Source organism: Panthera uncia, unplaced genomic scaffold, assembly GCF_023721935.1.
Source record: "Panthera uncia isolate 11264 unplaced genomic scaffold, Puncia_PCG_1.0 HiC_scaffold_1399, whole genome shotgun sequence".
Taxonomy (NCBI): Eukaryota; Metazoa; Chordata; class Mammalia; order Carnivora; family Felidae; genus Panthera; species Panthera uncia.
This window is the reverse complement of record NW_026058029.1, coordinates 72,449-87,585: the sequence shown is the minus strand read 5'-3', so window position 1 is coordinate 87,585 and position 15,137 is coordinate 72,449. Positions and strand designations below refer to the sequence as shown.

The 15,137-nt window shown below is 38.9% G+C and overlaps 1 protein-coding gene across 2 annotated transcripts in view; it reads left to right on the top strand.

Moving 5' to 3' along the window:
* The first annotated feature begins 918 nt into the window (after positions 1 to 918).
* LOC125917020 (synaptotagmin-like protein 2) overlaps positions 919 to 15,137 on the top strand; it is a 33,489-nt gene continuing 19,270 nt past the window's right edge. Inside the window, exons 1-5 of one of the 2 annotated variants that reach the window (XM_049623272.1) lie at positions 919 to 1,052; positions 7,975 to 8,076; positions 10,049 to 10,102; positions 11,348 to 11,395; positions 14,563 to 14,657. In XM_049623272.1, coding sequence (XP_049479229.1) covers positions 8,034 to 8,076; positions 10,049 to 10,102; positions 11,348 to 11,395; positions 14,563 to 14,657 — 240 coding nt within the window. In that variant the 5' untranslated portion in view covers positions 919 to 1,052; positions 7,975 to 8,033. The remainder of the gene's footprint in view (positions 1,053 to 7,974; positions 8,077 to 10,048; positions 10,103 to 11,347; positions 11,396 to 14,562; positions 14,658 to 15,137) is intronic. The other variant, XM_049623273.1, reaches the window with a different exon arrangement.

The window sequence follows — 15,137 nt, the reverse complement described above, 5'->3', positions numbered from 1 at the left end:
TATGTAGAACAATCAGTGGGATAACTGTTAGTAAAGATTCCTGGGCCTTACTCCTGCTACATTAAAGCAGAATCTCTGAAGAGGGGCCCAGGAATGCAAATATCTTCATTGTAACATTCTTATACTCTGGTGGAAGCTCCAGAAAGTTGTTTTCCCAACTCCTGAATATTCTGGTCTATGTTCCTCAAACGTGGGTATAAGCCCCCTCTAATGTTTATGAGTATGCCAGTGGATTGGTGGAGTCACAAAATCAACATGTTGCATCTTCTTAGAGTGTCAGTTTTATACATAGATTTGAGAGTAGAAGAAAATATTTAAAATGTAACATAGGGGCACCTGGGTGGCTCAGTTGGTTAAACGTCCAACTTCGACTCAGGTCATGATCTCATGGTTAGTGGGTTCAAGCCCTGCATTGGGCTCTGGGCTGACAGCTTGGAGCCTGGAGCCTGCTTCGAGTTCTGTGTCTCCTTCTCTCTCTGCCCTTCTTCTTGTGCTTTGTTGTTCTCTCTCTCTCTCTCTCTCTCAAAAATAAATGTTGAAAAAAATTTTAATGTAACATAGATCAGAATACTAAATTCACATGAATTTTTACTTTATTTTAATTTAGCTCTACCCCTGACCTGGGGCTTGAACTCCTAACCCCACAAGATCAAGAGTCACATGCTCCACCGACCAAGCCAGCCAGGTGCCCCCATATGAATTTTCAGTGTAAATCAAAGACTTCAGAGGAATTTCTCAATTGGGTCTATATCCCATATTTCAGAGGTCTACATTTACCTTCCTTTACTGTCATAGAGCAACTCTAGTATAATATCTTAATTAAGATTGTTTATATTATAGCCCCTGAAAAGTGCGGATATAAACAGCTAGTGGTATGGAAAGTGCAAATACAAAGTGTCTCTTCAAAAGATAATGTGAGTGATTGAATAATAATTCTTTAAGCATTCTCTTTTCTTATTTAGAAAAGCATTTCTGTGTTGCAGATGGACTGTCTTGTGTTGAGCCTGAGCCATCTCAGGTGCCAGGTCACAGTTCTAGAGACCATCAGCAAGGTAAGCCCCCTCTTCTCAAGGCCCTAAAAGCAATGACGTCCTCACACTCTGATCAATTTGCCACTGAGATAAGGAAGACAACTGATGATTCCATATCTAAAGTCCTAGACTGGTTTAATCGAAGTTGTCATTCAGAAGACAATAAGTCATCTCTCCAACATCCCCAAGGAATAGAGCCCAAAGAAGAAATAGACTCAGAATCACAGGTTGCTACTACCTTGGTGACAGATGACACCAGTGTAAAAGAAAATGGTTCAAAGGCTCTATTATCTGCCAAAGTTAAACTGACGCCTATGGAATCTGATTTGACATTCCAGGGAAAGGGAAATATGCTACCTTCTGGAAATTGCCAAAATAATAATGTGAATATCAAACCCAAACCTATTAATTTGTTCCAACAAGGCAAGGAAGGTCTAGGCATATTGCAATCATGTGAAATCTATGACCCAAATCAAGGGAGTAAAACTATGGACTATAGCCAAGGTTCGAAAAACATGGGAGAAGGAAATCGGGTAGTTCCCCCAACCAGTAACTATTCCTACAGTGCTGTCACAGGACCTGATGCAGAAGACCAAGTTCCATGCAACATTAAGGCTGTTGGCACCTTAGGTGAAGAAGAGCCTAAGCTTCATGGTTTTGAAAAAAGTAGAGGAAACTCAGAAGTGAATTTTGACTCTTCAACACTTGTCAAAGAACCAAGTTTGAAAGACAACATGAAGACAGAGAAAAAGAGCAAAGAAGAAGATACATACATCCTGAAAGCTTCCTTAGAGCCAGAGTATATTGACTCACCACGTGGGATTGCCAAAGACAAATCTTGGAAGAAGCCTGAAGTCCAATTACAGGATGCTGTTGAGGCTCCCAAGAACCAAGTACAAAGAGAGAAATACAAAAGAGTAAGTGACAGAATATCTTTTTGGGAAGGTGAGAAAGCTGCTGCTAAATTCACTCATAAAGAACCCACATCATCATGCAGTCAAGGGCAATATTCTGCTAAAGCATATCAGCCTGTGAAGTCCATGGACAATTTATCTACAGGCCAGACTGAATATAATCAAGTCATTAGCAAACAAGTGGTCCTAAATGACAATGGCCACATAGCCCATCTCTCCAGCTTTTATTCCTCGAATAAATCTAAAGAGACCAGGCCTCAGAAACCAGGTCCATCCAAAAATTATCCTTCAGTTGACCAATCAGGTGAAATGTCTCCTTTTCAGAATAGGATAAATGAGCCTATAAAAATGTTGCCAGAGGCTGAGAGCTGGCATTATAAAAGGGATCTTACTTTACCATCATGGCAACATCCTTCAAATGTTGCGAATGGAATATATACTCCTTTGGAGAAAGACAGATCCCTAATTGGTGAATCAAATCCCAACTTTAAAGTTATGTCCCTAAAAGAAAGAATGGATGAACCCAATATGGAACAGGTCTATAATCACTCTCAATTTGAGAATTTGAGAAAGTTTTGGGACTTAGGAGCCAATACAAATAGTCAAGACAATGTTGAGAAGAATACTACCATAGTAAGCCAAAAACCTTTGGTGCCTTTTAATAGCCAGAAACACAAAGAACTCAGTGACATTAAATCATCAGGAAAAAATATCCATGAAATAGGGACACTTCCAGGTAAAAAAAAATTACCAGCAAGAGAGGAAATTGAGAAATTAAATTCAAAGTGCACACTCCAGGTGTTACCAGACGAAACCACATTTCCATTGAGACCATCCAGAAAGTCTGCTCATCAGTTGCCAGGAAATGAGTCACCGAAGGAAAATGTGAAAAAGAATACGGAATGGTTTGTTACACCAGTGTTCAAGGAAGAAAAGGATTACTCAGACCAAGAGATACAAGAATCAATAGTAAAAACAAGTGTTTTGTCTAAAGACTACAAAGACACTTTTAATGACAACTTACAGAAGTTACTTTCAGAAGCTTCATCACCAGCCGTGCAAACTTCTGTTGGAAAAGTTCATGAAAAACAAGTGCCTGAACGAGAGATTTCTGGAAATAAAACATGGCCTCATGACACAGATTTTGCTGATACTGAGGGAGAAGACAGAGGACATGAGGAGATCATTAATGAGCATGTAGACAAAACAGTAGCTCCTCCAAAGGTCAAACCGAACACTTTGACTGCTAGTCTAGACAAACTCCTGAGGGAAGCAACTGGGACTTCACCTTCTCCCTTACCAACCATGTTAGAACCTGTTACCACTAGGATCAACTCTGAGCCTGAAGAGAGTAGAGTTTATGAAAAAGGGATAGAATGGAGTCACAACATATCAGACTATCAAAAAGAGATAATAGCTCCTTTTCCAAAAGGGGAAGAAACTTTGGGAAATGCAGCTCTCCTTCAGAAAGCTGAAAGTGGTGAGTGCCAGCTAAACACGGAGGATTTGTGTCAGATGGCTGCAGAAAGTTCTCACTCATTGGGTCGACCTTCTCATCTATACAGAAAGGATTCTTTTGGGGATGTGGCCAACTCTCCCCAAAAGATGCCTTATTCCAGGGATGCTCATCTCGCTCCCCAGGATAAGGCATTACCTTCACAAAGGGAAATTTCAGAGACTGTAGAAAAAGTCATTCTTCCACCTAACCCTGCCTTGAAGTATGTAAATGCTACATTACAAAAGCTACTTAGAGAAGCTTGGTTGAGCTATCCAGTTGGGAGGGGAGTAGTGCCTGGAGAAGTAAAAGCAGAATTTCCTGAAGGAGTTGAGGCAGCAGGTAGCCCCCAGAATTCTACAGCATGGGCTATAATGGACATTTTAATTCCAGACAGAAAGGATTTTTATCCCTTCACCGTAGTTCCTGATAAAACTCATAAAATTGGATCTTACTTAGCTGCCCGAGTATCTCCATCAGAACAAACCCTTTGTTCATCTGATTGCACTGTTACTCAGTATGGCAAAAAGTTATCCCAGGAAGTGGCAGAAATTGTGAAGGAAACAGTTATTCAACCTAAATCAGAGTTCCTAGAATTCAGTGCTGGCTTAGAAAAACTACTGAAGGAAGCAGTTGAAAGCCCCTCCTCAAAAAATGAAAGTGATACAGGGACTCTTTCTCCATCAAAGCTAACAGGTAGTACTGAGGTGCCCAGGCAAGCTGCTTCTGAATTCCATCCTGAGGAAATCAAAGAAACAGTAAAAAAGTCTGAGGCGCCATCAATAACTGAGAGTGCTTTTGATATGGGTTTTGAGAAACTTTTTAGAGAAGCATCGGAAACTCCTTCTTACCTGCTCCAGTTGTCAGTGAAGGAAGAAACTCCCGAGAAGGAGTGTCCACAGTCAGAGCAGGCCAGTTTCTTGAAGACAGTGCCCCATTTTTACTGGACAGCCTCAGAGGCCTCTGAAAGGAAGCTTAAGAATAATGTTCTCAAATCTCAAGTCAACCGTGTGATGAAGTGTTGGGCGGACACCAAGCTATGACTGATTTATCAGTAGATCTTTGTGGTTCTGACAGTGGGGTTGAGATCTTTGGAACCCCACAGCTCTTTGCAGAACATAAAATAGGGGTCACTGAAACTATAATAGCCCCAGAGGACAGGGACAGTGAAAGTGAGGTTGCAGGGGTTCAAGAAGGGGCTTCTCAGGAACCTGGCTTTGAAAAGGCTCCTAAAGCAATGAGTGTGTCCACAAATAGGCAACCCATTTCTCTCCTGACAGACAAAGCAAACTCTACAAAAACAAGTAAAGTTGAATTGATTCTGGCATCACCATGTAAGAGAGAAGAGAAAAAGGAAGAAAAAGGTTTCTCTGATTTTTCAGATGGAAACATTGGTTCCAATGCAGAAAGCTGGAGAAATACCTCTAGTGAGCATTCTGATTTTTTTAACCTGTTGGTTAATGAATTGATTTGTGGAATGCTGATGTAAAAGATGATACAGTTTTTACAATTGAGATTAATTTGACATTCCAAATGGTGCTAAATTCTTCATATCACTTTAGCTCTACCTAGCCTTTTTTAATGAAAAGCTACATTTCCTTTTATATTCTTCTTTTTTTTCAAGTTTATTTATTTATTTTGAGAAGGGGGGTGCAAAGAGAGAGAGAAGGAGAGGGAGAGAATCCCAAGCTGGCTCAGCACTGTCAGTTCAGAGCCCAGTGCAGGGCTCGAACTCACAAATCATGAGATCATGACCTGAGCCAAAGTTAGATGCTTAACCAACTGAGCCACCCAGCCTCCTTTTTATTCTTTAATCAAATCAGTTACATAGAGACAGTTTTACCCACAGGCAGTGTTTCAGAATCTGACTTTATTCTCATTAATCACAATAGAATTTTTAGGTTTTAAAAGTATTTTTTAAAGAACTTTTTGGGTTTAGAAAGTACTTCTAAAACATCCTAGCTAGTTTTCCTCCTGGACATAATTAGAATTTCATTCTTAATGGGCAATCCACACAGAAGTCTCTAGTAAGATTTGTGGCAAGACAGTGCCACAAATGGACAGACGTTTCCCTTTTAGGATGAATATTTTACCACAGTAGGGGCTAAATACCAGGAACAAAGTGCAAGGTTGGAACTTTCTTTCCATCAGATACATAGTACTGTGGTGTTTTGTTGCCACTCTTTTCCGCTTGTGTTCAGTTATCTGCAGAATCTTTCCCTTCTCTAGAGTATGACTTTGGTCAGATGACTTCACCTGATTCCACCTGAAGGCATTGCCTGGCCTGCTGCATTTCTTTGACTCCAACTTTGGCCAAATGGATGAAGATCTTAATTGATTACCACATTCATCTGAGTGGACATGGGGGTAGTGGTTTCAGCCAGGCTGTAAGACACGGGGCTTGTCTCTGTTTGCTATTGTGATCAACATGGGCATTTTAGAAGAGAAACCCAGAGACAAATAGGAATGAGAAGTTACCCAATTATAGTGATTAAATGATAAAGGATGCTCTTTGGGAGGGACATTTTAACCAAAGTTGCACAACAGCTAGTGTCAGTCACCCTCCTAGTAGTTTTAAAAATTTGTCATTTTTGAGTCTCCTCAGCATCGATGAGAATGAGTAAGTCTTACTGGGTGGATGACTTGTGAGGTTTGGTTTCCTTTGCAAGTAACTGTAGTCTTCTCTTCTTGAAAACTGACCAAAGTATCCCCTTTAATCCTAATTAATCAACTTGGAGCCCCTTTAACAAAGGTTGTTGGTAAGCAAAGGAAAGTGATATACCAGTCTCTGAAACCAGACATTTGCAAGAGTATAAGTCAGCATGTTAAACATGCTGAAGTAGACTTTTACTAAAGTACCCCATTAGAGACGAGGGTGAAGTGATCCTAAGAGGGTAAATTTGTACTTACTTTGGAGACTATTGCCTAATGTATATAGCTTTGTTTATAATATATCAGGATAACCAATTAGACAGTAAAAAGCCTATCTAAAAATGAAATAATATTAAATAACCACCCAGAGCTTAGAGAAGATATTTAAAATTCATAAGCCAGTAAGAGGTATAAATTAGTACAGTTGTAATTTTATATCCCCTAACCTAAATTTTTATTTGAAAACAGATGGGGGTAGGGTGGGAGAGGGAGGAACCTGGCTACAGTAGCACCACAATTTGGATGAGCAACTTAACATGTTTGACATGTGGCAGAGCTCTTAATCAACCAATACCTCAGTATGCTCCTTACCAAAAAAAAAAAAAAAAAAAAAAAAAGTTTCCATGATTAAATACATTTGGAAATGCTGGGAAATTATGCACATTATTAGCATATTAAAGTCTATAAGAAGATCTGTAGTAAGAAACCTTTAAATCTGAACACAGAGCATCTCATACCTAATTCATCTTAGAGTCCATTTGTTCTAGAATGCCTGTTAACACTGGGGAGAACTGGGATGCGTTTCAGGAAAGTACTGTGTGGAGAAGTGCTTCTCAAGTTCATTGGCCCGTTAATGAAATCATGCAGTGATTTAGCAAACATTTTTTGTTTTTAAGTAGGCTCTGCATCCAACGTGGGAATTGAACTCACGACCCTGATATCAAGAGTCACATGCTCTCCAACTGAGCCAGCCAGGCGTGCCTGGCAAACATTTTTGAAGTGCTTATTGTCAGCCACTGTTCTAGGCACTAAGGATACAACAGTGATAAATGACAATATTCAGACCAGGGCTAATCCATGATGGAGTTTTCACTGTCAAAATGAAAAAGTTAAGAGACATCTAGAGATATTTTTTTTATAACATTAGATGTATTTAATTTAAAGGACTATTCTTATTTTGAGATTATGCCCTTTTTCTTTTTTTCTTTTGGTCCTAACATGCTTTTTTAAAAAATGAATACAGGTATTAGTACATGATACAGCCACCTCCCCTCCCCCCCCCGACTTTAAATTGACTTAATTACATAAAAAGTTGACTATTTCATGTCATTTCCCAACATTTTGTTGGAAACTTTACTACCTCATGAAACCCAAAAAGCCTACATTCTTCATCTGGGGAATTCGCCCATCTGTGTACCTGATTATACACAGATGTTAAACATCTGAATCCTGCCTTCTATGGTTTTCTGCTAATTGTTTTAATGCTCCTAAAACCACTTTGTGGTTGTCTTCAAAAGCTGGAAGTGAAGTGGAAAGATTCAAAGTCTGGCACAGAACAAATCATGTGCCTAAAATAGAGGTGTAGACGACTAAGAGATCACTCTTCTATTTATGTGGTAATCTTGTTTCTTTATGATTTATGCTTGCAAATATTTCTTGACCAGGGAAATGGTTTTTAAAGGACATACCAAGAGTGGAGAAATTTTTCTTTTCTTTTTTTTTTTTTTTTTTTTTTTTAGAAGTGCTTCATAGAGTGAATACAAGTATAGAGGCTTTATAACATAATGCCTGCTTTCAACCTATGATATCAATTTCCACTGGTTTTTAAGAGTTTGGGTGTTTTTTGTATTGTGCAGTGTTCATCGATTTTGTCTTGTAACAGGTTCAGAAGAAGAACCCAGTCCTGTCTTGAAAACTTTGGAAAAGAGTGCTACTAGGAAAATGCCTTCCAAAAGTCTAGAAGACATTTCATCAGATTCACCAAGTGAGAAAATTTGCCCCACTGTTCATGCCCCAGTCTGAGCTTAAAAATGCTTATGTGCTCTTCTGTGGCCTCACTGCATGCTTGTTGTGCACTGAAGCCCCTAAAGGGGGCATTAACAGATGAGAATAACCTTTCCAAAGTGAGCAGAGTGGCTGGAACTTTTAAAATAGCGCATGAGGTTTGGTTACTAGACACTAGGTTTCCTTGAATTGAAGAATCCAAGTTTGAGTGTTTATTCAAGTACAGTGAGTTTTAAAAGATTGGGGTAGCTAGTGGTTCTAATAGTAATAGCTAAGATTTACTAAGCACTGTGTACCAAGACTTGGCTAAACATTTCACATGCATTATCTCATTTAACTGGCATAAGCAACCCTATGAGGATGAATTGTTATTCCCATTTTAGAGATGAGGAAAATGAAGCTCAGAGAGGTAAAGTAAATTGCTTAGTGTCCTGCAACAGAACTGTGATTCAGAATTAACAGACTAATACCAAGAGTAGTTATGAAGTGACCATGTTATATGTGACAGTGATGGATGTCTGATGAATTTTACATGATATAGAGATGAATGAGTCCCTAGCTTCAGGGACTGTCCTCTTTTATTCCTTCTTTTCACATATTTCTTTTGGATACTGGAACTATAAGCCCAAAGACTATCTGGCCTGCAATACTTTAGGCACACTGTTCCCGCCCCCCCCCCCCAACTGCTCCTTTAATTGGTGAAGGACTTCTTGAGTACTAACATGAAGGATAATATCTATAGGGACTTGTGAGCCACACAAGTGAACTTAGAAATCATGACTTCTAGGGGTTTGTTCTTAATTGTTTTTAAACTAAGATGCACCCCTGGGAGTGCAGAGGGTCATGAGAAAATTTATTGAATGAAAGTTAACCACTGCCAAACTCATATGATTGAAAGTTGACCATTCTCATGTTTAGAATATGCTTTAGGCACCTGCAATTGAAACTAAAAAGTCTGAATTTAAAAAGGAAAAGGAAAAATCCATTAAATAATTCCTGAAAATCAGAGATTCTCAGGACTCTGAAGACAGTATTCCCAATTTAGGCAGTTCTATCCCCACTGGAGATCTTAGAATCTCGGGGTTAGAAGTGACCTTGAAGGTCACCCATTTTACACTCCTCCCCACCATGCAGGAATTTTCTATAAAGCCTCCTCAACAGGTGGCCAACCCCCTACATCCGCCTGAATGCTCCCACAGAAAGGGAGTCCAGTCCTTTGTTGGACCGCTCTAATTGTTCTTCCTGATGTTGGCGATGGGTCCTGAAAACAAAAACAAAAACAAAAAACTCAGCAACAATTGTCCAGTTTGACAAACCTCTTGCCTGTGAAGCATGGGGATATTTCCATGGTGCAGCTTTAAAGTACTTAGGAATGTGTAGGGTTAAAAAAAAATCACCATCAGCTGACGGGTATTCCTGCAGCTCCCTTCCAAATACCGATACCCACTCTCACACTAGCCTGCCAAGATTCCACTTAGCAGCTGGTCCCCAGTTACATCTCTTCAGTTGACTTCCCAAGCAAGGCTCCCAGAGGCTTACACAAGTGATGATGCATGCACAGAAATATTTGTTAATGACCATGGGTTTGAGAAGGTGTTAGTCATGGCTAGCATCTTACCCTTTCCAGAAGAATAGAGAGGCTGTTGCAGCCCTGTGTTTTCTTCTGCCTCTGGCCGATTGCTTGCTCTTAGCTAACCCACTAACCCTTGGGAGTCCGTGTGCAGCAGTGTGCTGATGTAAGCTGCATCGGGGCTGAAATGGGAGCTCCCGCTATGGCACTGGTTCAAGTAGCTAATCTAAAGAGAAAGTATTTTGGGGAAGACATCTTGGTTGCACCCCTCACTGCATCTTGACTAATTGCTTCCAACTCCGGGGGCTTCCAGGGGCAGTCTCATTGTTCTCTCTCGCCAAGGGTCAGCCGTGTTAACCATTTGTTAATTTCTCCTGAACAGATCAAGCAAAAGTAGATAATCTGCCAGAAGAATTAGTACGTAGTGCTGAAGATGGTAAATATCTTTACGTATTTGCATGTCTGTCTGGGGCGGTTTGGGCAGTCACTGGGACGCAGCTGTTGGATAAATAGAAGAACGTCATTTGCCACTATGTGATGAATGGTGCCTAAGTTATTATAAAATGGTTCTGACTCGGTGCATTTAATACTAACTATTTGTATTCTCAAGGCTTCTGCTGGTGATACCTTTGTGAGGATCTCATCAGAGACCCTTGGCAAGCGAGGGTTTCTATAAATAGGAAATTGTATTTCTATTGGTATGAGCTGATTTTTGCTACTCTGACTTGCAAAACTCCTTGCGAGGGCAGGAAGCATCGGGTGGGTTCCTGGGTTAAGTTATTCCTGTATTGGATTCGCACATCTCAGCATTTGGATCTCTCTGGCATAGCTGGTAAAGCTTTAACTTCAAAGGAAAGAGTCCCAGAACCAGAGTCAGGATCCTCCTTGGGTAATTTAAATAGCTAAATATAGACTGAGGTAAAATTTAACTGGTTCTGAATATTCAGGAGCCAGAAGATTTTGAACTTTTTCAATGGATTATTACTGGGTTCAGTTATAAAATACATAGGGTAATAGTGCCTTTGGGGGGAAGGGATGGACATGAGTCTGATCTTTATATTTTATAGCTCAGCATTTATGCAAATATATAGTTTACATTTGTATACTGGAATTGTGTTTTCTAAATTGCCTTTACTATAATACAAAAAATGTGTATTAACTGAGTTTTCCATATAAAATGCAGCATCAGAGCTCCTCAAAGGTCATTCCTTACTTTTATGTCATAGTTTTGTCTTTGGCATTTTATGTTTACAACAACTTCATGGAGGTAGGCGGGGCGGGGATTTTCATGGTCCTTTACTGATAAGAAAAGCTCAGAGAAATTAGGTGCCTTTCTAAGATCCTATAGCTGGTTGGTCAGTGGAGGGAGGTGGCAGCTAGAATCTCGGCTTCATTGCTCCTAGTGCAGTGCTCTTTGCATTTCCCAAGCTATGTGTGGCTCAGTGAATTAGAGAAAAGATGCCAAGCATCTCCTGTGCTGGATGTTGGATTTTTAGTTGAACCGGAGACCCTAAAGCAGCTAATGAAGAGTTACTCTGGGGATCAGATGAAAGCAAGCTAAAAACCCATCAGATGTATTCTTCAGTCTCTGTTGTGAAACTGACATTTAAGCTTTACTTTCATGTCTCTTTAATCCTTCTGTTAAAATGGTATTTATTCTCAATGTTGCTCTTCTGAGTAGATCAAAAAGCAGATCAGGAACCAGATACAAATGAATGCATACAAGGAAGTGAGTAGCAGGATCTTTCTCACAAATGACTAAATGTTGCCACTTTACATGGTGTTAAATATACTGAAATAACTAACACTATTAATAACACAGTATTTATTATTGGTACTAAACTCTTGCAGCTTATAAAACTATTTCATTCTGGCAAGCGTTTTATTAAAAACATTTTACTGCTGTCAGTGTTGAAAGATTAATTCATGGTTCCACTGAGGAAGAGTTATGTACTTAAACAATTTTTATATAGACACACACACACACACGTGTGTGTGTGTGTGTATTTTATATATAAATATATACATGTATGTTATTGCTGAGAATTGTTATACTTTTGTACATCTCTCTGCTCTTTGAGTCGTGGCTTAAAATGAAGTTGGCACCTTGTCTTATCACTTGACTTTTATGTTGCAGTATATGGTCTTGAGTATTGGATCTCTTGTGGCCTTTACACAAGACTGTAGACATGACACAATTTATGAGTTATTTAGACATAAGAAAGAATTGTACTTTTACAAGTATGTGGTATGGTTGTATATGCCTCTCTCCATATATCTATGGAAGCAAATTTTATTATGTCCAGGGTTTAAGCTCTGGGGTTCAAAACTGGACTCAGTATATATTCAATATATAAAGCAAGTGAACATCTGAGTTTTAAGAAGTAAGTGTATACTTGTGGTGGCTAATGTCCATCAGCTAATTAATATCCACCACGAATCAAAAGTAATGATGTACTCTTTTCTGTTCAATTTTAAGATTGATGTACTTAAAACTCTGACTACTGTCTCAAGGACAAATAGCACATTCAAAGGGAGTTTGTGGGGCCTTGCAAAGGATGCAGATAATGCGTGTGTGTCTTCTAAGCTTCTCGCTTTCAGTCAGTTTCATAATGCTAGGTGCTGGAGGTATGAAGACAATGATACACATGTCTGCCCTCAGGAGTCTACAAGATTTTTATTGACAGTTTGCCAACAGTCTGGATGTGCTAATAAGTCTTAATGAGAACAGCAGCTAACTGAAGGAGCCATTCGATAGAGAAACAAAGTGCTGATGCTAGAAGGCAGTGACATCTAGTCTGAAATCTGAAACTTTGCTCATAAGGTCATGCCAGAGAGGAAGGTGTTGAGCTCTGGCACATGACCTGGCAAAAGGACACTCCAGGCTTCAGATCTTAGTGCGTGTTCTCTGTCCAGCTGCTGCAGAGGAAACAAAACTCCTGCCCCTTGGGGGTGTTGGGTAAAGAGATTTCTCCAGTTGCTTTTGAACTGGAAGATACTTAGGTATGGTCATCTTGTTTTATATTGTTACATTTTGTTCGACAGTTAGCGGAGGAGTGAAAACAGTAACATGGACATATATGCCAATGTACCTGTGTCTTCATTCATGACCCAGCTTAGTTAGGTCAAGCCACGAAGGCTAGTCATGTGCTGAATTCTGGATGTGTTGATTTCTCTCTTATTTTATATTATCCAAGATGACTTTAATGTCTGGGCTGAGACTATTGCTTTTCTCCAGTGGAGACTGTATTCTTACCAAAAAACAAAATGAAATACATGATCAAAACATAAATAACTAAAGCCTAATAAATGTAAAACTGACTACATTTGAGGAGCAGATGTAGATTTTGCAAATAATGGGAAGCAGTATTACATAAGTTTTGTGTACTCATTGGGCTGTGCTGTGCCCTCACGGGACCTAGTCGTACACCACTTCAGTGTAAGTCACCTGAATATGCACACATACATATTATTGTTTAGTGGGAAGCAATTAAAGAAGGTATCATTTCATGAGTCACCGTAAAATGTGTTTTGATACATTTGTGAGCCAAAGGCTAGATGAGAACTATGTGAATAAGAAAATATTTAATATATATAGTTCAGTTTTCAGTTCTCCTTCATTAGCTTTCTTTTAACCAAACATGAATTTAGCTAATGCTTAGGGCTGAATTTGAGCCTTTTGAGTTATATATAGAAATATAATTTGATTTTTATCTATTTTCCTGGTATCTCTTTCACTGCTAAAACCAAGTCAGTATATTTGTAGCACATCGAATAGGTAATTTAAGGATTATCAGACAATATTTACTTTTTTAGCAAATAATTATATATAGAGTATACTATGTGCCAGGCACTATTCTAAGGGCCTTGAAACATGTTAACTCATATAATATGCAAGCTCTGATTCACTGTAAGAAAAGCTTAGACACTAATTCTTTTTTTTTTTTTTTTAGTTTATTTTTTGAGAGAGCACACATGAGAGAGAAGGGGCCAGGGAGAGAGAGACAGACAGAGAGAGAGGGAGAGACAGGTAGAATCCCAAGCAGACTCTTCACTGTCAGAATGGAGTCCAATGTGGGGGCTTGAACTCACAAACTTCAAGATCATCACCTGAGCCAAAATTAAGAATTGGATGCTTAACCACCTGAGCCACCCAGGTGCCCCAGACACTAATTCTTAAAGAAGGAAATAGGTTTCTAACTAGAATTACACAAATGAGGAATAAAATTCATCATCTCATTGTGACTTCCACGTATATACTTACTGTATCAAAGGGTATCTAAATTAAGGTGTCTAAATAATAAGTCTAAACAATTTGTTTAAAAAAATAGTTTGGAATCATAGTCTTTCATAATTCTGAGTGAGAAACACTATCAGAGAAGTGATCCTCATAATCACTGAACAAACAAGCCTTCTCTTAGACGCTCAGTAGCCAGGACACTTTTATGATTGAGTTGTGTATGGAGATCCTTGCTGTCCAATGAAATAGTTTTTCAGCCTGCAGCATGTTTTAAAAATACATCTCAAGGAGATGAACCAAGAAATCACACATCGTGTGGTTCAAATCTCTGATGTGAAAAATAAGTTAAAACTGATTCACAATGTCTCTATGTTTTAATAAATATAATTCAACTCCAGCTCCAGATTAATAAAAATGAACAGTTTGTAAATTAATTCTTATTTTCAATTGGTTCATCTCCTTGCTAGTTCTCTCTATATAATTTATGAAAACTGCATGTTGCTTATCTTAGGATCCTGTGCATGTGAACTACTGTGCCTTTAACCTTTTTATAAAAATATCTCATTCATAGACGAAAGAAAAGTGTGTTTTCAACTTATGCTTTATGTTTGTCCAAAATTGTAAGGATAATTTTGAATGGAAATGCTGCTGTTTAGTTTCCACAGTGCCTTCACAACCTGATAATCAGTTTTCCCACCCTGACAAACTCAAAAGGATGAGCAAGTCTGTTCCAGCATTTCTCCAAGATGAGGCAAGTTTGTCTTTTGTAATTTCAGAAAAAATGGAACCAAATCGGTGAATTTGTTCTGCCAAGGTTGGTGTGTTTTTATTCAGCTGTGGCAGAGACCAAAGAGGTCAGTAGGACTGACCCATGAACTTTTCTGTCAATAAAGGTAGTGTTGTTGATCCTGGAACGAGGCATGGCATGTCTCATTTGACTCCAACTGCAACTCATTTTGGTGGTGAAGTCAAATTGCGTTGATTTTGGAATATGACTTTTGTTTCAAAGTGGGTACAAAATAAGAAACCCCTACAGAAATATGCTGGTGTGAAATAACCACTCTTTAGTTTACAGTAGAGTTGATTTGTGAAAGCTTAGTCTGGGTAGCATGACTAGCTTGAAAGCATTTGGTAAAGTAATAGAGTGACAATTTTACAGCAGACTTTAAGGATATCTCCTGGGCATAGACAATTTGTGTACATTATCTCATTTATTCCTCCAACAAGCCTA